This window comes from Rana temporaria, chromosome 8, assembly GCF_905171775.1.
Source record: "Rana temporaria chromosome 8, aRanTem1.1, whole genome shotgun sequence".
Classification (NCBI taxonomy): Eukaryota; Metazoa; Chordata; class Amphibia; order Anura; family Ranidae; genus Rana; species Rana temporaria.
In genome coordinates this window covers 125811260-125834519 of record NC_053496.1, presented here as the reverse complement: position 1 = coordinate 125834519, position 23260 = coordinate 125811260, and the positions used below count along the sequence as shown (strand labels likewise).

The 23260-nt window shown below is 44.1% G+C and overlaps 1 protein-coding gene across 1 annotated transcript in view; it reads right to left on the bottom strand.

Annotated features, from left to right (window-relative positions):
• The window catches only part of LOC120910441 (heparan-alpha-glucosaminide N-acetyltransferase-like), a 468708-nt gene extending 454580 nt beyond the window's left edge, over positions 1–14128 (bottom strand). Inside the window, exon 1 of the mRNA XM_040322198.1 lies at positions 14104–14128. Within this exon, the coding sequence (XP_040178132.1) occupies positions 14104–14128 (25 nt within the window). The remainder of the gene's footprint in view (positions 1–14103) is intronic.
• Between the last annotated feature and the right edge of the window lie 9132 nt (positions 14129–23260).

The window sequence follows — 23260 nt, the reverse complement described above, 5'->3', positions numbered from 1 at the left end:
ACCGACGCCTCGGAGGGAAACCCAATGGGCCGTGAAGCTGATGTAGCGTCCTGCCCATGCCTGCTGGTCCATCCATCATTGTCAGATGAACCCTGTCGCTGACAGCGTGATCCAGCGACAGGGTTACATTCTGCACAATGTGCTGGTGTAGGGCAGGGACACCAGTCCTGGCAAAGAAATGGCGGCTGGGGACACGCCATTGGGGTTGGGCCTGCTCCACATCAGCCTGAAGGGGTTGCTGTCACTATGTTGAAGGGCAGCAGATGTTTGGGGCAATAACCCTTGCCAGGAGCCCATTGAGGGAACGCACACGTCGTCCCTCCAGGGGGGATGGGAAGTGGTGCGGTCAAAGGCGTCTGAAATCGACGCCTGGCGCCGGACGGCAGTGCGGGACACAGACGTGGAGGGTGCTGTGGAAGTAGAGGTCCTGGCTGCCGGTACCAGTACCTCTACTAGAGGGAGCGGGGGGCATGACCTGCTGGAACAGATGAAGATGTGGCAGGGCTGCTGTACCCTGCTCACTTGTGGTGGTGGCGCTGCTACCACCACCACGCTTCATCTCGTCATACAACGCCCAGTGGTTTATCCTCAGGTGCTGGTTCAGGGCTGTGGTACCCACCGAGCCAAACACTTCCCTCTCTTCACCCTCACTTTACAAATCCGGCAGATGGCCCACGGTAGGGTTGTCTGCCACCAGGGTAAAGAAATTCAGACAGGTGACTTCAGCACCGCCCTCCTGTCAGATGGGGTGACGCTTACTTGCACCTGCTGGGATTCGGTGCGCACAGGTGGAGCTGCCTGCTGCTGCTGCTGCTGCTGCTGCTCCTCCTCCTGACACCTCCTGCTGCCATCACCAGTGGAGACCCTGACGATGGTCTCCCTGGTGGTGACCTGGCGCACCGTTTCACCAGGGTGCCTTACCTTCCCCGTCGTCACTGACGTAGTGAGCCGACGCGTCAGATGGCAACCATGATGGGTCACCCTCTTCGCCCCCAGAGATGTCAGACCAAGGGCTGAGATGTGTTGGTCTGAGGGAACCACGTGACATGGAGCCTCTAGCCTGGCTCCGCTGTCCCCTCACCCACGCCTGGGTCTGACTAGGTGCTGCTGTTTCCTGCACCAAAACAGCAGCACCAGTTTGAAGGGATGTCTCTGGGATACTGCCAGCAGGTATCCCATCCTCCTCATCCATCCCTTCAAAAAGGTCCTGACCATCAGGACAGAGCTGGAGGTCTGCCTGATGCATGGCCTCCCCCAAGAGATCCCTATCACTGTCGCTGTCGAACAGTAAGATGCTGGACTCTTGGGGGCTGGGGGGGGGGTAGTACAGGCAACGGTGTAATGGTGGTACTACTGTGAGTCGGGACCGACGACTCAGTGGCACTGCTGTGCCCCATGTAGTCCACCACTACTTGAGCCTGAGATGGCAATATCGGGCGGCTGCCCGTTGGGAAGAACTCCCGGATCAGGCGTACTCCCCTTGCACCCGATCCTCTACCACTAGTAGGGGCACGAGAGGTACCCCGTGCTGGCAGCGATCCAGCACTGGGAGTAACTCCCCTACCCCTGCTGCCACGGCCACGGATGCCGCTCATTATTGCTGATATGTGTGTGGGGGGGGGTTAAACTTTATTGGGGGGGGGAAAATGTGAACAAAATGTGTTTTTGTGTTTTTTTTACAAGACAGGCACGCAGACAAAGACGTACACAGACAGCTACTAAACTATAAGAAAAGTAGTACACCAGACAAGGACTACACAAAATTAAGAAAAAAAAAAAAGCACTAAACAAACACTAACTTTTTTTTTTTTTTTTTAAACACAAAACACAGACACTAACACACACTAAGCTATGCTAGATGAAATAAATGTACACTAACATGGTGTACACTTACTACACAAAATTTAACTAAACTGAACACAAAACTTAGCTTTTATAAAAGCTCTTTAGGAAAACTAAACAAAATTTGAACTGAGATGCCTATCAAATATCACTGAACAGCGAACCTGCAAGATCTAACAGTAACACAAGATGAACAAAACTTAGCTTTTAGAAAAGCTCTTTTATAAAGCTCAGCAAAATGTGTTCTGAAATCTCTTGCAAATATAACTGAACAGGGAGGATTGCAGGATCAAACAGTAACACAAATGAAAAAAACAGCACAAAACAGCACAAAACGTAGCTTTGAAAAAAGCTCTTGGGTCTATTGCTTTGAAAAAAGCAGTTGATATACTGGAAAAGATCCACTGGAATCACTAATAGCAATGCTGGTGATGATCTAAATCAATCAAGAACAAAGACACAGGAAACCAGGAACACAGAAACAGCCTCCACACTCTATAGCCAGCTTCTGAATCTGCAATGATAATGGTGCTGGGAGTGAGCTTATATAATGTCCATGCAGGCAGGTTCCTATTGGTTCTAACCTGTGACGAGTGTGGAAGGAGAACTCTGATTGGCTCTGATGCAAAAGGCGGAGCAAATAATCGCGCAATATTCCTATTGCCGAATATTCGCATTGCGAATATTCGGCAATATAAATGATCGCTTCAGCTACTCGGCCCAATGGCTCTAATCATACCAGCAATGCTTTCAGACGTCTATGGAGATCACTAGGATGTGATCTGTTTTAAAAATGAAACTGTAAAAAATCGGCTCTGATGCGGAAGATCGGGGCGATGGAAAGTAATCGCGCGATTATTGCGTTTGCCGAATAATCGCATTGCGATCTTTCTGGAAAATTCAATGAACGCTTCAGCTACTCGGCCCAGGGTCTCTAATGATACCAGCAATGCTTTTAGACGTCGATGGAGATATCTAGGATGTGATCTGATTAAAAAAAAAAATAGTAAAAATTCGATCGAATATTCGGAATTGCGAATATTCACCGCGAATTTCGAAATATAGCGCGATTTCTCGAATATGCTATATTCGAGTCGAATATTCGCAATGCGAATATTCGTGAGCAACACTAATGATCAACATGTACAAATACATCAGTGGTCCATATATATATTTTTGTTATGGTTGAACTGAATGGACTTGTGTCTTGTTTCAACTTGACTAACTATAGTGAACTTGGTATTGAGTTATTTACTTTAAGGTCATCACAGAGCACAAGGGGGGCACTCTTCACGTCTAGAGGGAAAAAAGATTTAGGCCCAGATTCTCAAAGGGCTTACGACGGCGCAACGCCATGTACGCCGTCGTAAGTCCTAACCTGGGCGGCCGTCGTATCTATGCGACTGATTCTTAGAATCAGTTACGCATAGATATCCATTAGATCCGACAGGCGTAAGGCTCTTGCGCCGTCGGATCTTAAGTGCAATTTTTTTGGTCCGCTAGGTGTCGTCTCCATTGTTTCTCCCGTCGAGTATGCAAATTAGCTAGATACGCGAATTCCCGAACGTACGCGCGGCCGACGCAGTAAAGTTACGACATTTGCGTTAGGCTTGTCCCGGCGTAAAGTTGCCCCTGGGTATATGATGTGTAATCAATGTTAAGTATGGCCGTCGTTCCCGCGTCAAAATTTATACATTTTCGTCGTTTGCGTAAGTCGTCCGTGAATGGGGCTGGACGCCATTTACGAGCACCTTGAAACCAATGACGTCCTTGCGACATCATTTGGAGCAATGCACCCTGGGATATTTTACGGGCGGCGCATGCGCAGTACGTTCGGCGCGGGAACGCGCTTAATTTAAATGCTACACGCCCCCACCCGCCTCATTTGAATTAGGCGTGCTTGCACCGGGTGATTTACGCTATGCCGCCGCAACTTTACAGGCAAGTTCTTTGTGAATAAAGCACTTGCCTGAAAAACTTGCGGTGGCATAACGTAAATGAGATACGTTACGCCCGCTCTAAGTTACGCCAATCTACGAGAATCTGGCCCTTAATCTCCAAATACGGAAAGATTTCTTCACAATAAGAGCTGTGAAAATGTGGAATAGACTCCCTCCAGAGGTGGTTCTAGACAGCTCAGTAGATTGCTTTAAAAAAAAAAAAAAAAAAAAACAGATTCTGGGTACTGACATTTATAGGTAAAGTTGATCCAGGGAAAATCTGATTGCCTCTTGGGGGATCAGGAAGGAATTTTTTCCCCTGCTTTGAAAAATCCCAGCAAAGCATGCTCCAATTTTCTACCTTCCTCTAGATCAATTGTGGGTAAAGGATTGTGATTGTATTATTTATTTTTTGTTGAACTGAATGGGCTTGTCTTTTTTTCAACCTAACTATGGAACTATGAAATCCAAACATCTGTGGTCTTTGTCCAAGAGTCTGATATTCTCCCTGCAGAGAGCCTCTGTCAACAAAGCTACCTTAAAGGGTAGCCCTTGTACTCCCGAGTGGAGTCCCCCAGAATACCTGGATCTAAAGAGAAACTCAGAGAAAATACTTTTGTAGCGGGCGAAGGATCAGCCACAAAAGATGAAGCAAAATTTAACAAGTTGAATTCCAGTATAGAATTTTTTTTTTTACATCTAGGACCAATGCAAGTATAGATATTCCATACCAGGCCAAATCCATGGAAGGGAGAAATCACTGTATTACAAACCCAATTCCAAAAAAGTTGGAACACTGTGTAAAAGCAGAATCAATGATTGCAAATCTCATAAACCTATATTTAATTCACAATAGAAAACAATCAAAAATTTAAACTGAGAAATGTACCATTTTAAGAATAAGGTGATTTGAAACAGATGGCAGCAATACTATCTAAAAGTTTGGACATAGTGTAGCCATCCCCCTTTTTTTTAACTAACACTCTGTAAACATCTGAGAACTGAGGTGATCAGCATCTAGACTTTTGATGAGCTTGATGACCTAATATGGTCACATGGTTATATTAACCACTAGCTGACGCCGTCGACTTTGTATGGCCGCAGCAGCGCTCCTCAATTCTAACAGGCCGTCTTTTTACGGCCGCCCCTTTGCTCATTCCCCGCGCGCGCTCCCGAGCGTGCAGCGGGGAACTGCTGTGCTGGCCGTGTCCCTTGGACACAGCCAAACACAGATCGCGGTAAATAGCCAATCACAGCGGCTATTTACAGCGCGATCTGTGCGGCCAATGAGAGATGATCTCATATGTAAACATATGAGATCATCTCTCATTGCCGGCTCTCCCCTCCTCACACAGACACCGCGTGTGAGGAGGGGAGAGAAATCAAAGTAAGCAGCAATAAAAAAAAAAAACGGCTAACCAGTGCCACCACCTGTGCTCCCCACAGTACTACAGTGCCCCACACAGTCCCCCCCACAGTACTACAGTGCCCCACACAGTACCCCCAGTACTACAGTGCCCCCCACAGTTTCCACCACAGTGCCTGCCACAGTGCCCCCCAGTACCACCGTGTGCTCCCCAGTACCACCGTGTGCCCCCCAGTACCACTGTGTGCCCACCAGTACCACCGTGTGCCCACCAGTACCACCGTGCCCACCTGTGCCCACCAGTACCACTGTGCCCACCAGTACCACCGTGCCCACCTGTGCCACCGTGCCCACCTGTGCCACCAGTACCACCTGTGCCCAGTGCCCATCTGCCACATCAGTGCACATCTGCAATCAGTGCCCACCTGTGCCACCTCATCAGTGCCCACCTGTGCCACAGTCAATCAGTGCACATCAGTACCCATCTCATCAGTACCCATCTCAGTGCCATCTGTGCCACCTCATTAGTGCCATCTGTGCCGCCTCATTAGTGCCATCTGTGCCGCCTCATCAGTGCCCACCTGTGTCCACCAGTACACAGGCCTCATCGGTGCACATCAGTACCCATCTCATCAGTACCCATCTCAGTGCCATCTGTGCCACCTCAGTGCCATCTGTGATGCCTCAGTGCCATCTGTGCCACCTCATCAGTGCCATCTGTGGGCATTCCTGGCTTGTTAGGGTCTCAAGAAATGAGATGGGCCTTCAGTACATCAGGTGTGATCAGATGTGATAATTTTTTATGATTTGCACTATAGCTTGTAGAACTCTAAAACTTTCACACAGACCAAATAATTTCCAAAAACTTTGGGTTATTTTATCAAAGACATGTAGCAGTATAAATTGTGGCCAAAATTATGAAGAAAAATTAATAATTTGCAAAATCACAGAAACTAAGAAAAAAACATTTTTTTTTCCAAATGTTCGGTCTTTTTTCATTAATAGCGCAAAAAATAAAAACGCAGAGGTGATCAAATACCACCAAAAGAAAGCTCTGTTTGTGGGGAAAAAATGACAAATCATTTGGGTACAGTGTTGGCATGACTGAGTAATTGTCATTCAAAGTGTAAGAGCACCGAAGCTGAAATTGGTCTGGTCAGAAGTGCCCAGTATGGAAGTGGTTAAGTGAATGAAATGTTGGGTCAATGATGTTACAAGCATCCCCACTTTTTTGTGTAAGTGCAGTGGTAGGCGGGAATGTCTTGGCTTCAGTTGAGTCCATTGGAACAAAATCAAAGTTCATCTCTATCCCTAGTTATTAACAGTATACTTCTTTGGATCCACCCAATTTCAATAATTTAGAGGACATGGTTAAATGTATTGCCATAAAGTGTACAGATAATCCTGCAGTCTATCTGTAGCAATAACCAGTGTTTTGTTTTTCTGAACCCCACCCCCAAATGCAGATTGCATTTAGAAAACAACATTACAAAAAACATGAATAAAAACTGACCTCTGTAAGCAACCTTGTAACGGTCCATTACTAGGGCAGCTTGGTCTGCATATAAATGTGAAGAAAATTCAAATAAAATAAAAAAAGCATCATATGCGAATACTTCAAACAGGCATTTGCTATAAATAATTCCATATGTTGATATAATGGTCTTTAGAGGTGCGGTGAATTGCTGTGTGCAGGATGGATTTTTGCTTGAGGGAGGGGGATAAGAGGATTTTTTTTTTCCTCTGGGTTGGATTTTGGGGGGTGCCGAGTTGGTGCTGTGGAAGTTGCCCCTATCTATTCATAACAGTTCGCTTGTGGTCTGCATATTTTCACAATTGGATGCTGTCTGTGTATTGTATACAATTGTTCATTTGTCACCCATGTAATGGCAGTACTGCTATTTTTTTGCCCGCATATTTTAACAACGGTTTTGTTGCCTGTCTATTGTATGATTGCCCATTTTGCTGTATTGCAAGTAACCCAGGGTTTGACAAATTTGCTTGGAATCTAGGAGCCATCTAAAAAAAGTTAAAAGCCAGAAAACGCACCCCGTCCCACCAAAATCTTGCGCAGAAGCGAACGCATACGTGAGTAGCGCCCGCATATGTAAACGGTATTCAAACCACACATGTGAGGTATTGCTGCAATTGGTAGAGCGAGAGCAATAATTCTAGCCCTAGACCTCCTCTGTAACTCAAAACATGCATCCTGTAAAAAAAATTAAATGTCGCCTATGGGGATTTTAACCACTTAAGGACCGGACCAATATGCTGCTACATGACCCAAGGGGTTTTTACAATTCAGCACTGCGTCGCTTTTAACAGACAATTGCGCGGTCCGTGCGCCGTGGCTCCCAAACAAAAATTGGCGTCCTTTTTTCCCCACAAATAGAGCTTTCTTTTGGTGGTATTTGATCACCTTTGCGGTTTTTATTTATTTTTTGCGCTATAAAACAAAAATAATTCAATATTTTTTACTTTTTGCTATAATAAATATCCCCCAAAAACATATATAACATTTTTTTCCTCAGTTTAGGCCGATACGTATTCTTCTACCTATTTTTGGTAAAAAAAATCACAATAGCGTTTTATCGGTTGGTTTGCGCAAAATTTTATAGCGTTTACAAAATAAGGGATAGTTTTATTGCATTTTTATTAATTTTTTTTTTTACTACTAATGGCGGCGATCAGCGTTTTTTATTCGTGACTGCGACATTAAGGCGGACACTTCGGACAATTTGACACATTTTTTGGGACCAATGGTCATTTTCACAGCAAAAAATGCATTTAAATTGGCATTCTTTATTGTGAAAAATGACAGTTGGCAGTTTGGGAGTTAACCACAGGGGGCGCTGTAGGATTTAGTGTTCACTTAGTGGTGTGTTTTAAACTGTAGGGGGGTGTGGGCTGTAGGAATGACGTCATCGATCGAGTCTCCCTATATAAGGGATGTGGCTCGATCGATGCAGCGCCATATGTGAAGCACGGGGAAGCCGTGGTTTACATACGGCTCTCCCCGGTTCTTCAGCTCCGGGGAGCAATCGCGACGGAGCGGCTAGAAACGAATAGGCCGCGCTGTCATCCCGGATCGCTCCCGAGGGAACCCGACCGTCCCGTTTGGACCCCCGACCCACGTCTAGGCAGGGACGTACAGGTACGCCAATGTGCCTGTACGTGCCATTCTGCCGACGTATATGTACATGCGGCGGTCGGGAAGTGGTTAAAGGGTAAAAGTTTTGTCGCCATTCCACAAGCGGATGCAATTTGAAGCGTGACATGTTTGGGTATTAATTTACTCAGTGTAACATTTTTCACAATATAAAAAAAATTGGGCTAACTTTACAATGCCCCGAGACAATGTGACCTATCACGAAACGCATTGGGCGGAGCAAAACGACGTGCTGACGTCACCACCCTTTTCGCCGATCTTCTCCATGAACGGGTTTTGCCTGTTAGCGTCCGGCCTGAGCTACAGGCTTAAGGCTTGATTTTATCTTCTAAAATGTGAGTTGTTTACTTGTTCTTTTTTTTACCAATAAATCACCCGGATTTTATGCCATGTGGAGCTGTTTTCTTCCTTACATGACTTGCTGCTTATGAGTGATTACTTCTGAAGTCCATTTGAATTACCATATTCCGGGACACAGTGGTTACTAGTTCCCTACTGGATTGCCTAAATGCTGTTTCTGGTCCTTGAGACCTTCTGATCTGGTAAGCAGATGAGTAGATTAATGGTAGCGGATTCACATTGGGTCTACATGGGATCACTGGAACACAGTCAAGTGGAATGTGCACGGGTGTCTGAATAGCTACACCATTTATGGACTTTCCTTGCATCCATTTCTTGGACTTATTATCTTATGTTTCACGTTTTTGTTCTTCTTGATATTGCTTATCAAATTTATATGAGTTTTGCTGCCGATCACTGTCTTCTTGCAGAACTTGTGGTTCTTTTTCACTTATGGCGACACATGTATAAGTTTTACTAGTTTGTGGTATTCATCACACATGTTCATTATTTATCATAATTAGACACCACATGAGAGTGTGTTTTCTTCACAGGTAACGTCACCTTGGATGTGCTCTCATCATGATAGCACACCTTCTGGTATAGCGCAACTAGTTATTTTCCAATTCCTAACTTTACAGTTGTCTTATTTTTTTTTATTTAAAAAAGTGTATCTTTTCCCCCAAAAAAGTGCGCTTGTAAGACCGCTGCGCAAATACGGTGTGACAGAAAGTATTGCAACGACTGCCATTTTATTCTCTAGGATGTTAGCATAAAAAATATATATAATGTTTGAGGTTCTAATTAGAGGGAAGGAGATGGCAGTGAAAAACACATTAGAACTGTTTGTTTTACTTGTAATATCACGGCCAACGCCAGATCACAGAAGAAGCTTAGGCCTGCAGAAGGCCGCAAAGTCGAGGCCTCAATTACCGGCGGGCGCGGGCCTGGCGCGATCGCGCGGGCGGGGGAGGTGTGGGCGCACGTATGAGACTGGATCCTGCAGTCCTATTACTATCAAATCACCTCTTATTATTCCAAGTGGTGGTCTGCTATAAAAAATGCATGCGTTTTATTACATTTACCATAGTGCTAATATAATAATTATATAAAATTACTATTATATTAATGAGAAAAATTCTGACAATTAGATATCTCAGTGTGCCACATCCCATAAAGGACAAAGAGAAAAAAGGAAACCCCTGGGGGTGGGACTTTTAAGGCAGTACCAAAGAAAAATTGAAGGTAAAAATTGTTTTATTCAAGAAAAGATATACATAAAGTAATAAACATGGCCATTAAACTGGAAAATCAAGGTATACAACATGGAGATACAATATCCTATACCAAACATGTTTCAGAGATGACTGTTGCTCCTTCATCAGGGTTTAACAGGATGAATATAATCTATGAAATTAAAATGCATAGTCAATAGTAAATTAGGCATTTATTCAATGGCATACAGACATGGGAAAGCCATATATAATAGCAACTCACATCTTATTCAGTTGTATATACCATAGTATCATGGGCCACCAGGAGGACGAGCTGGTGATGCTTATCATAGATTTAACGTTACCAACCGTGAGTAATTTGGAACGTGATGATTCCTTCTATTGTTACTCATCACATTCAATACCCCATTCAATGAGGGCGGTTGCTGATGTCCAGCTTTGCTTCCTGGTGACTTTGGGGCTCACTATCTATATATATATATATCTTTTATATTAAGGTTATTTTCTCTGTGCCCGGGTTGCCATGGTTTATGGAGTTACTTCTCGATGTTAGGTATGTTTTGCCAGCATCCAGCCTTTTGTTTATATGGCACTATATATATATATATATATATATATATATATATATATATATATATATATATGTGTGTGCTTATATGTTTAATTTGCTCTTTTCCCAGGACTCTCTCCTCAGGCCCCACTATACGTGGCATTGCCTTATTTAGAGACCCCTCTTACAAACCATTTGTTTTCCTTTGGTGGCGGGGTGTTGGTCCCTTTATCATTATTTCCATTGAGGCATTCCTATCACAGACGTTCCTTGTAAGCAGCTACAACGCAGGCAGGGCTGCTGGAGACCCCATGTAACAGTTTTTAAATATGAACGTGGATTTTTTTTTCATGTATATACAACTGAATAAGATGTAAGTTGCTATTATATATGGCAGGGATTTGCAATTAGCGGACCTCCAGCTGTTGCAGAACTACAAGTCCCATGAGGCTAAGCAAGACTCTGACAGCCACAAGGACTACACCCAGAGGCAGAGGCATGATGGGACTTTTTTTAAACAGCTGGAGGTCCACTAATTGCATACCCTGATATATGGGTTTCCAATGTCCTGTATGGCATTGAATAGATGCGCTAATTACTGTCGCCTATGCATTTTAATTTCATAAATTATTTTACATCCTGTTATCCCTGATGAAGGAGACAAGAATCGTCTCTGAAATGCATTGGGTAGTAGGATATAGTATCTCCATGTTTGTATACTTGGATTTTCAAGTTTTCATGACCATGTTCTCTACTTTATGGTATATCTTTTCTTGAATAAAAAAATTTTTACTTCAATTTTTCTTTGTAGTACCGTTAAGCACTTGCCGACCAGCCGCCGCAGTTTTACTGCACCAGCAAGGCACGGCTGGGCAAAATGATGTTATGTTACATTGCTTCGCCCTGTGGCCACTGGGGGGCTGCTCGCCCCTGGAGCCGATGCGATAGTGCCCAGCGGGCGCGATGACCTCAGGGCAACCACGATCGTCCGTGACACAGCAAGAACCAGGATCTGTGTGTGTAAACATACAGATCCCGGTTCTTTCAGGGGAGAAATTACTGATCATGTGTTCATACTAAGTACGAATAGCGATCTGTTATTTACCCTAGTAAGTCCCTTCAGTTAGAAGCCAGAGAGGGAAAACCCAGAGAGGGAACACAGTTAACCCCTCCCCTGCCAGTGACAGTTTTACAATAATCAGTGCATTTTATAGCACTGATCGCTGTAAAATTGTCAATAGTCCATGTGACGGGAGGGCCTGTGGAACCCTGAATCCCTTGGAAAGGTTGGAAAATTCTTGTTTCAGCTCCCCATGCACCTCTTATGTCTAAGTCACCCTGTGCCATCCTGGCACAGGGTGACTGAGAAAATATGTCCTGGACTACTTAAAATGGGACAGTAAGGCCTTGTACACACGACGGGACATGTCCGATGAAAACGGTCAACGGACATGTCCGCTGGTGGATTTTGGTCTGATGGCTGTACACACCATCAGATCAAACTTCCCGCGGACAGCGAACGCGGTGACGTGGCACGCGCCATGGCTGCGATGATGACGCGGCGACGTGCGCGGCCCTGGAAGGTCAATGCTTCCGCCGCATGCGTCGAATCACTTTGCCGCATGCGAGGGCTTTTGGGGCCGAGCGGAAATGTCCGGTGAGTCGTACAGACGACCGAACATGCTAAGAAACATTTGTCCGCTGGAAACCTGTCCGATCCGCCGGAAAATTGTCCGGTCGGCCGTACAGATGACCGAACCTGTCCGCGGAAACAGGTCGTGTGTACGAGGCCTAATATTTATCCACAATATCTCCAGGATACATGTAAAGATTATTCTGGGTTTGTTTGATTCTGAACTCAACATGTTAGTTGAGAGAGCTGATCGCATTGACCTCTGTATAATGTAGGAGACAGACTGACTCCTGTTGGAGCTCCTACTATTGTGAGAAGGTGTCCTGCATTTATACTTTGTTTTGAAAATATTTTAATAAAAATAATTTTACAAAAGAGACATACAAACATTGAAAAAGAGTGACCCTGACACAGAGGCAGCCCCTCCATGACCATCATAGTCAACCATTACACATGTTCAATCTACCTAACATAGGCAACTGAATGTGTGTACTATTAAAAACCTTCCCCCTAACCCCCCCTTCCCCCCACCAGCCCATAACTCAGTTCACTACAGTCCTCGGAAGCAGATTCGCCCAAAGAAAGGAGATACAAAGGGATACAGACCACGGACATACAAATGTGGCCAAGGTAACATGGCAATGCACATAAACCACCAGCAGTCCAAGTCAACACCCAGAGGACCATACCTACAAATATTTATGCCATACCCTCAGCATGTCTGGGATAAATTAGAAGTCTTTCCAGGCCCTGGCTCAGGGGTCTGTTATTTACAGCAGCCGAGTCAGCGGCCTCGACCTAGCCAACAGTTTTTATCAGAGTTAAACCAAGCTTGCCATACTTTGTCAAACCTCTTCCACACCCTCTGGAGAGATAGGTTGCCTTATAAGGCATCATAGAATTCACAATCCCCTTCCAAAGGGGTAAGCTTGGGGAGTGCAGACGACCTTCATTTAAGAAAGATAGTCTTCCTACCATAGAAAAAAAGGATGTTCAGTAACATTCTAAGAGCTCTGGAGGGAACCACCTCTTCCACCAGGCCCAATAGACATACCCTAATTGATACGGGGATAGCACCTTTAGTATATCTTCTATGCAGAAGGCCAACCCCACCCAGAAGGCCCTGATCTGAGGGCATTTTCAGAAGATGTGTTTAGCATCAGCCAATGAAAAGGAGTATCTCCAGCACTCCGAGGCGAGAGATGGATAGATAACTGAAAGCCTGGCAGGAGTAAAATAGATTCTGTGTAAAAATTTGAAGCAAATTAGTCAAAGTGTTTGAAGAGGTGATCCCACATATTATCCCATCTTTCCCCTCTATGTCAGGGACTTCCCCCTCCCAGCACTCCCTACATTTAGTCGGTGCCACAGGGCTCCTCTTAAAGTGGAGGTTCACTCGGAAAGTTAATTCTTAACATTAGATTGATGCTCATTTTGTCAAGGGGGAATCGGGGTAGTTTTTTTAAAATTGAAGCAGTAATTACCGTTTTAGAGAGCGATCTTCTCCGCCGCTTCTGGGTATGGGCTGCGGGACTGGGCATTCCTATTTGATTGACAGGCTTTCGACGGTCGCATACTTCGCGTCACGATTTTCCGAAAGTAGCCGAACGTCGGTGCGCAGGCACCGTATAGAGCCGCACCGACGTTCGGCTTCTTTCGGCTACTCGTGACGCGATGTATGCGACCGTCGGAAGCCTGTCAATCAAATAGGAACGCCCAGTCCTGAAGACCATACCCAGAAGCGGCGGAGAAGATCACTCTCTAAAACGGTAAGTACTGCTTCGATTTAAAAAAAACTACCCGATTCCCCTTGACAAAATGAGCATCAATCTAATGTTAAAAAAAAAAATTCGGGGTGAACTCCCGCTTTAAAGGGTTTTGTAAAGGAGATTTTTTTTTCCTTAAAATAACAAACATGTCATACTTACCTCCACTGTGCAGTTCGTTTTGCACAGAGTCGCCCCGATCTACATCTTCTGGGGGTCCCTCGGCAGCTGTCTCTGGTCCTCCCCGCAATTACAGTACTCACCACAGTCATGCGAGAGCTCTCGCATGGTGGTCCGTAATTGCGGGCGCGCTCCCGTGATACAGCGGGCGGCCATAGCCTCTCGCTGTATCACTCGGTCCCGCCCCTCGGTGCGCCGCGTCACTGGATGTGATTGACAGCAGCTCCAGCCAATGGCTGCGCTGCTCTCAATCCATCCGCTCTAGCCAATCAGCGGCCAGGCTGAGCGGCAAAGAGGATATCAGGAGCGCACTGGACTTTCGACGGGTCAGGTAAGTAAAACGGGGGCTTGGGAGGGGCCGGCAACACCAGATGTTTTTTCAACTTGATGCAAAGATTGCATTAAGGTGAAAAAAAATTAATTACAACTCCTTTAAACAGTTCCTTATATGTGACAGAGTTTTGGGAACCTCTTCCACCATAAGCATATCCTCTCGGGCCGACGGGATAGACTCTACCATCCGCTCTTGGAATTGAGCTTGGAAGGCATGGCGAAGTTGTATGAGCCTGAAAAAATACGAGTTAGGGAGATCGTGTCTGGCCTTGAATTGATCAAAAATCAAGAGTACCCCATCCCTTGTGATGTCCTTCAGTAGCTTAAGTTCCCTTCAGCATCCCACACCATGGGATCCGAGGAGGAGTAGAAGTGAGGTAACTTAGGTTTCCCCCAGAGCAGAGTCTGTGCGAGAAGCCCAAATAAACTTGGGCATGCAAACTCAACCGCCTCATCCCATACTTTGATAGTAGCCTTCATGGACAGTGTAAGGGGTAGGTCCGATTTTGCACCCCTATGAATGGCCAAGCAAAGGGTCTCGTAGGACCCTAAGTGAGCTGCTTCCACAACTGTGGCAGAATCTTCATCAGATGTCAATCATCAATGGGAAAACACCAGTTGACTGCGAGATAATATTTCCTCCAGTCGGGTAGGGCCAAACCCCCTTGCCCCCAGGTTCTTGAAGACACCTTGAGTCCTATGCTTGGTGGTTTGGGGCCCAGAGGAACGAACTAGTAATGCCATCCAGCTGTTTGAAAAAGACTTAGGGACCCACACTGGGGCGTGTCGCAAGGAAGTACAAAATTACTGGAAGAATTTTCATCTTCAGTAAGTTTATCCAAATGGCAACAAGGCCTGACTACCAAACGTCAAATCTATCCTGGCCAATGAGCCGTGGGCCACCGAGACGTGTGAGTAGGCCCTGCGAAATGGTTCCTAGATCACAACAGCTCAGTCACCGAGCCCAGGAGAATAGATCAGCAGACCCCAGCCTCCCTGGATTGGACGAGTCCCAACGCATCCAAAATAGCGTTGAAATCACCCATCAATATAAGAGCAGGTGAGCAAAGGGAGCCAATCTGGTAAACATATCATGCAGCACTTGCACATTAACAGGAGGAGGTAAGTAAACATTCACCAGTAACATTTTATGATGAAAAATATGTCTAACAGAACAGCCACATACCACCCTCCCTGGTCTGAGACACCTGGTGTATAGTACATGGCATAGCCTTGCTGATGAGGATCGAAACCCCTCTAGAGAATGTAGGAAAAGTAGCATGAAAGGCTTTTTGAACCCCAGGCCTGCGCATAATCAGAACCCTGTAAGGCCGTGTACACACGGGCAACATGTACGATGAAACCGGTCCGCCGGACCGTTTTCACCGTACATGTCTGCCCGGGGCTTTCTGTATGATGGCTGTACTAACCCATCGTACAGAAAGCCGCGCGTAAACAATACGCGGGGCGTGTCCGCGGTGTCGCCGCGTCGATGACGCAGCGACGTGGGCGGGCCTGCCAGATTAAATGCTTCCACGCATGCGAGGGATGGCGGGCGCTCGGACATGTACGGTAGGTCTGTACAGACGACCGTACATGTCCGAGCGGGCAGGATTCCAGCGGACAGTTTTTAAAACAAGTCAGGAATATTTGCCCGCTGGGAAAAGGCCCGGCGGGCAAATGTTTGCTGGAATCCTGCACGCTCCGGGCCTACACACAACCGAACATGTCTGCTGAAACTGGCCCGTGGACCAGTTTCAGCAGACATGTTGGTCGTGTGTATGGGGCCTTACCATCCAGGTGTGTCTCTTGCAGAAAGACGATATGCGCTTGGACTGTTTAAAAGTGGAGGTTCCCCCATAAAAAATTTAAGATTAGATTCATGCTCATTTGTCTAGGGGAATCGGCTAGTTTCTTTAACCACTTGCCGTCGCCCGCACCGTCAAATACGTCCACAAGGTGGCTTCTCCCTAGGCGAGACCACGTAATATGACGTCCTGCCTTTTTTCCGCCACTAGGGGCGCACGCGCCCCCGACTCCCGTGCGTGTGCCCAGGCGGGGCGCGATCGCCGCCGGGCACACGCGATCGCTCGGTACAGAGCGGGGAACGGGAGCTGTGTGTGTAAACACACAGCTCTCGTTCCTGTCAGCAGGGAAATTGCTGATTTCTGTTCATACAATGTATGAACAGAAGATCAGTGTTTCCCCTAGTAAGGCCACCCCCCCCCACAGTAAGAACACACCCAGGCATACTTAACCCCTTCCCGCCCCCTAGTGTTAACCCCTTCACTGCCAGTGGCATTTTTATAGTAATCTAATGCAATTTTATAGCACTGATCGCTATAAAAATGCCAATGGTCCCAAAATGTGTCAAAAATGTCCGAAGTGTCCGCCATATGTCGCAATACCGAAAAAAAAATCGCTGATCGCCGCCATTACTAGTAAAAAAAAATATTAATAAAAATGTCATAAAAATACCCCCTATTTTGTAAACGCTATAACTTTTTGCGCAAACCAATCATAAACGCTTATTGTGATTTTTTTTTACGAAAAATATGTAGAAGAATACGTATCGGCCTAAACTGAGGAAAAAAAATGTTTTTTTATATATTTTTGGGGGATATTTATTACAGCAAAAGTAAAAATATTCTTTTTTGTCAAATTGTCGTTCTATTTTGTTTATAGCGCAAAAAATAAAAAACGCAGAGGTGATCAAATACCACCAAAAGAAAGCTCTATTTGTGGGAAAAAAAGGACGCCAATTTGTTGGGAGCCACGTCGCACGACCGCGCAATTGTCTGTTTAAAGCGACGCAGTCCCGAATCGCAAAAAGTACTCTGGTCTTTGGCAGCAATATGGTCCGGGGGGTAAGTGGTTAAAAACGAAGCAGTACTTACCGTTTTAGAGAGCGATCTTCTCCGCCCGCTTCCGGGTATGGTCTTCGGGTCTGGGCGTTCCTTCTTTATTGACAGTCTTCCGACAGGCTTCCGACGGTCGGATCTATCGCGTCACGATTTTCTGAAAGTAGCTGAACGTCGGTGCGCAGGCGCCGTATAGAGCCGCATCGACGTCGGCTTCTTTCGGCTACTCGTGACGCGATAGATGCGACCGTCAGAAGCCTTTCGGAAGACTGTCAATCAAGAAGGAACGCCCAGTCCCGAAGACCATACCCGGAAGCGGCGGAGAAGATCGCTCTCTAAAACGGTAAGTACTGCTTCATTTTTAAAAAACTAGCCGATTCCCCTAGATCAAAATGAGCATCAATCTAATCTTAATTTTTTTTTATGGGGGAACCTCCACTTTAAGGTACTGAAACACCGAGGCTCGCTTGAACTTGTTATTCAGTCCTCTCACATTCCATGACACAATTTTAGAATACTTGGCCATTAAACTGCTGAAAAAGTTCTGGAGTACCAGGAGCCTGAGTGTAGCCTCCTGTATAGTCTCAGTCTACAGGTGCTGTCCGAGACAGCGGACCAGTGCCACACACAAACTGTACAGTTTCCCCCTTGTAAGTAGTGAACTGAGTTAAAACAATCCCCCCCCCCCCCCCCGCCATTATACCAGAACTGAAATAAAAATAAAAGACAAACACTGGTATGCAGCTTAGTCCCAAACTCCCAAAAAAGGGGGAGAACAAAAATAGTAGTGGAAGTCTCCACCTTATGACGAAACGTTAAGATGACGTTCTTGCATGTCCACATGGAGCCCCGTGTGAGAAGGACCAAGGAGCACTATTCAGCCTACACTCAGTAGCAGATAGCAGAACTATCTAATAAGAGGTAATGAAGAGGAAGGGGTGCTCCAGCCCAAGAGACCTCTTCATTACCTCATATTAGTGGCCACCAGTGCGTAGGAGGAATCCCTTCAGTTCTCCCTTATAGAGGAGTTTATCTCCCATGGTTGAGACACAGGTTCATTCATTAGGACCCACTAATTCAGGGGACCATGTTGCAGTAAGTGGGCTTAGCACTATATGACCATATAGGGTGACTAAAACCCCCCGTATTTTTGAATATGTTCAGGCGTTTTTAACTAGCCTTGCAGGATAAATGTCATTTTTGCATGTTGTGCGATATAATCTGTTTTGACCTGCAGTGAAATCCTGATTTTTTCATTACAAATGCCCGAAGGGAACGGAGTCACATCGGCTGCTTTAAGGAATTCGTTAATTAGCTCATGTTAATATATGTTTCTTGTTACAGTTGTATTGTTAGAGTAATATGAGTAGGAGGTAGGAACCTCCTCTTCTACTGTATATAAGATTTGTATTTTGATACAGCAATGAAATGAGTATCGTCTTGTTTGTAGTTGTCAGCGGTTAGATATCTGATATCTATATTCAGACTGGGAGGAAGATGGTATAAGACGAAAGCACTCAAGCAGAGTGTGGGACATTTCGTTACAGGCCAAAAAAAGTGTCCAATCTGTCTTCCATAGAGTCGCAGTCCTGATAATAATAATAATAAAAAAAAAACGCACATCACCGCCATTACTAGTAGAAAATAACAAAAAATTCCATAATTCTATCTATTTTATAGATGCTATAACTTTTGCACAAACAATCATATACACTTATTTGTATTTTTTTTTTTTTACACCATAAATATGTAGAATACATATTGGCCTAAACTGAGGGAATTTTTTAATTTGGGATATTTATTATAGCAAAAAAGTAAAAGATTTTGTATTTTTTTTCAAAATTGTTGCGGTTCTTTTGTTTATAGCGCAAAAAATAAAAACCGCAGAGGTGATCAAATACCACCAAAAGAAAGCTCTATTTATGGGGGGAAAAAGGGCACAAGGTTTCCCTTTTTCTCAACATATCGCTATTAAAACCATTCAATTTCATCAATTTATCTTTTACCAACTCACACTCACTTATTCAGTATAAGAAAATTTCATGACTTAATTTTTCATTTTTTTTTTTTGTCCAATATTATTTGTTTGATTTCATGATAATTACTGAAAATAAAAATGTAGACCTATGGAAGGGTTTTAAAAAATGTATTATAGGTGTCAAACACGTAGGTACACCACTGACTGGGATTGCCTGTCAATTCACTTCAAGCTATTTGCAGACTTCTTGGAAAGGGAAGGCAGTGAGAATTATAGAAGCAATGGGATGAAAATTCTGAGAATCCTGTCTACCATTGTACTAGTGCTGTAAGAAAAAGAAACCTGAATTGCTGCAGTTTAAAAAAAACTCATGACTAGCTGCAGGTTGCAAATAAAAAGTAATTTTTAACTACTTGCCGACCGCCCACTGTCGTTATACGTCCTCACTTTAAAGATGAATATCTCGGTAACGGCAGCAGCTGCTGACACAATCGAGATATTCATCTCTTCTGTGGGTGGCCGTGTAAACGATCGCCGTTATCGGTGGCGGAGAGGGCCCCCCCTCCCACCGCTCTCCCGCGCCCTCCGCCGCTTACCGTAGCCGACGGTAGCGGCGGAGGGGGATCGCGACCGTTCGCTAGCTGAGCGGGGACGAGACTGAAGGAAAAACCTCCTTCGCCCGTCCCCATAGCTCTGCTGGGCGGAAGTGACGTCAAAACGTCAGTCCCGCCCAGCCTCTTAAAGAAACATTTTTTTTTTTTGTCATTTGAAAAAATGACATTTCCAAATTTTTTCTTTTTTTTTTTCATTTAAGCCTAAATATAGATCTGAGGTCTTTTGACCCCAGATCTCATATTTAAGAGGACCTGTCATGCTTTTTTTCTATTACAAGGGATGTTTACATTCCTTGTAATAGGAATAAAAGTGATAATTTTTTTTTCAGTGTTAAAAATTGTAAAATAAATAAAAATAAATGCGAAAACCCCCAAAAAAAATTTTTAAAGCGCCCCGTCCCGACGAGCTTTGCGCGTAGAAGTGAACGTATACGCGAGTAGCGCCCGCATATGAAAACGGTATTCAAACCACACAAGTGAGGTATCGCCGCGATCGTTAGAGCGAGAGCAATCATTTTAGCCTTAGGCCTACTCTGTAACTCAAAAAAATGCAACCTGTAGAATTTTTTAAAACGTCGCCTATCAAGATTTTTAAGGGTAAAAGTTTGACGCCATGCCACGAGCGGGCGCAATTTTTAAGCGTGACATGTTGGGTATCATTTTACTCGGCGTAACATTATCTTTCACAATATATAAAAAAATTGGGCCAAATTTATTGTTGTCTTATTTTTTAATTTAAAAAAGTGAATTTTTTCCAAAAAAAGTGCGCTTGTAAGACCGCTGCGCAAATACAGTGTGACAAAAAGTATTGCAATGACTGCCATTTTATTCTCTAGGGTGTTAGAAAAAAATATATATAATGTTTGGGGGTTTAAGTAATTTTCTAGCAAAAAAAAATGGTTTTGTCTCGTAAACACCGACTGAAAAACAGGCCCGGGGCTAAAGTGGTTAATAACTACCAAAAAACATGTGAAACGATTCACGAGATCTGAGTTTTTCCAAAACTTGTACAGTACTGTGAAAAAAACTAATAGTCTACCACTGCTGATTTTTTTTATGCTAGTCGTCTGTCATGCTAATTCATTTTTAATACTTTGAGTTACTTCTCTCAAACAAGTGTGCAAATTCAGAGTTTTGACTTCACTGTAACCAAACGTGCTTCACTTCCAGGTCAGTTCCTCAAAGTACTAAAGCCAGGTACAGGCAATTAGCGTTTTCACAGTGCGCATTTTTTCTCATTACAGAGAGGGGATTTTTAGTATTTCAGTCCAAGAGCACCAAGTCAAAAAACAAAAAAAAATTCTTCTTTACCAATATCAACCTTACCTGCAGTAAAGCACACCAAGGAAAGCCCTAGAACAAGGAGCAGGCCTGCACAGCGTCTATCTGTCATGGTAAGAACTCCTACTGAGCTTTGCACTTTCTGGAGATGAAGTCCTGCTACACAATTAGCTACTGCATTATCTAGGATAATAAGGGGCAGGAAGCCAGAAGATATTAAATGGTTGAAGTCCAGTAATTAAACATGTTACTCTGTTGTGCTTAAGAACTATATACTGGAAAATGCAAAACAAGCCATAAAAACTATATAAAAGTGCCGTGTACAAGTCTTTCTTTCATTACTGCAATCTGGTTGGGGAAAAATGAGACAACACATGCAGCAAGAGACAATTGCAATCAGCACTGAATAGAATAATGTAAGTTAACTTACACTAGTTACCTGAAAACATAATATCAATATTTTAATTTAATAAAGAGGTAAAGTACAGACCGTTTGCTCTGAAGTACCCACAGACATAGGAGGACATGGTCATATGTAGTTTTTCTAATTTAGCAGGTGGAGTGCAAAAGCACCTTTTCCTGAGTGATCAAAGCAGTGTTACGCATCTCTTATCATCTGAAGTTCAAATCAGACAAATTAAGCCTTAAAGCAAATTGTGTCTGTGGTTTCAACTTTACCTAATCCCTAGTGCTCCATGAATCCTTTATCTTGGACTACCAGTTTATATTGTGAAGCAGAAACTGTATATGTAGCAAAAAAATAAAAAAACATTGGAAGCACATGTGGCTATGCACTGATGCAAAGAAGAGTCAGTGTTTACAACAGAATGGTCGCGTACAGCCTTTCAATTGTATAGCAGGCTGTAAATGGCTTGTGCAGCTCCCTGGGCACAGGAAAACACCAGGATATTATGCCAGACATCTAAAATGCCTGTCCAAGTCCTGTGTGCATGGACCCCTAATTTTTTTCTTTTAACATCAAGCTGTATATACATAAAACCAGGACATTTAACCACTTAAGGACCGCCTAACGCCGATATATGTCGGTAGAATGGCACATACAGGTACATTGCCCTTTAAGTGCCAAGCCATGGGACCTGATCGCCGCCGGTGTCCCGCGTTTGGGTCACAGGAGCTGAAGAACGGGGAGAAACGAGTGTAAATACACCTTCCCCGTTCTTCTCTGTGGCTTGTCACTGATCGTCCGTTCCCCGTTATAGGAAACGACGATCAGTGACCTCACACGTCCAGCCACGCCCCCTACAGTAAGAATCACTCCTTTAGGGCACACTTAACCCCTTAGCGCCCCCTAGTGGTTAACCCCTTCACTGCCATTGTCATTTCACATTAACAGTGCATTTTTATAGCACTTTTCGCTGTGAAGTAATCAGTGCATTTTTATAACACTTTTCGCTGTGATAATGACAATGGTCCCAAAAATGTGTCAAAAGTGTCTGATGTGTCCGCCATGTTGCAGTCACAAAAAAAAAAAAAAAAAAAGATGATTGCCGCCATTAGTAGTAAAAAAATATATATATATATATATACACACACACACACACACACACACACACACACACATATATATATATATATATATATATATATATATATATATATATCCCCTACGTTGTAAACACTATAACATTTGCGCAAACCAAATCAACACTTATTACGATTTTTTTTTACCTAAAATATGTAGAAGATTACGTATCGGCCTAAACTGAGGGAAAAAAAAAGTTTTTTTTTTTATATATTTTTTGGGGATATTTATTATAGCAAAAAGTAAAAAATATTGCATTTTTTTCAAAATTGTCGCTCTATTTTTGTTTATAGTGCAAAAATAAAAACCGCAGAGGTGATCAAATATCACCAAAAGAAAGCTCTATTTGTGGGGAAAAATAGGACGCCAATTTTGTTTGGGAGCCACGTCGCACGACCGCGCAATTGTCAGTTAAAGCAACGCAGTGCCGAATCGCAAAAAGGGGCCTGGTCCTTTACCTGCATAATGGTCTGGGGCTTAGGTGTTAAAGTGCACTGGAATAGAATATTAATAATAATAATAATAGTTGACAGTGTATAGAAAATTACAAACTCTCAAGTGTACAGGAAACTTGCACATAGATTTTGTATCTGTAGCAGATGCTAATGACTAAGTAAGCATGCTACTTAC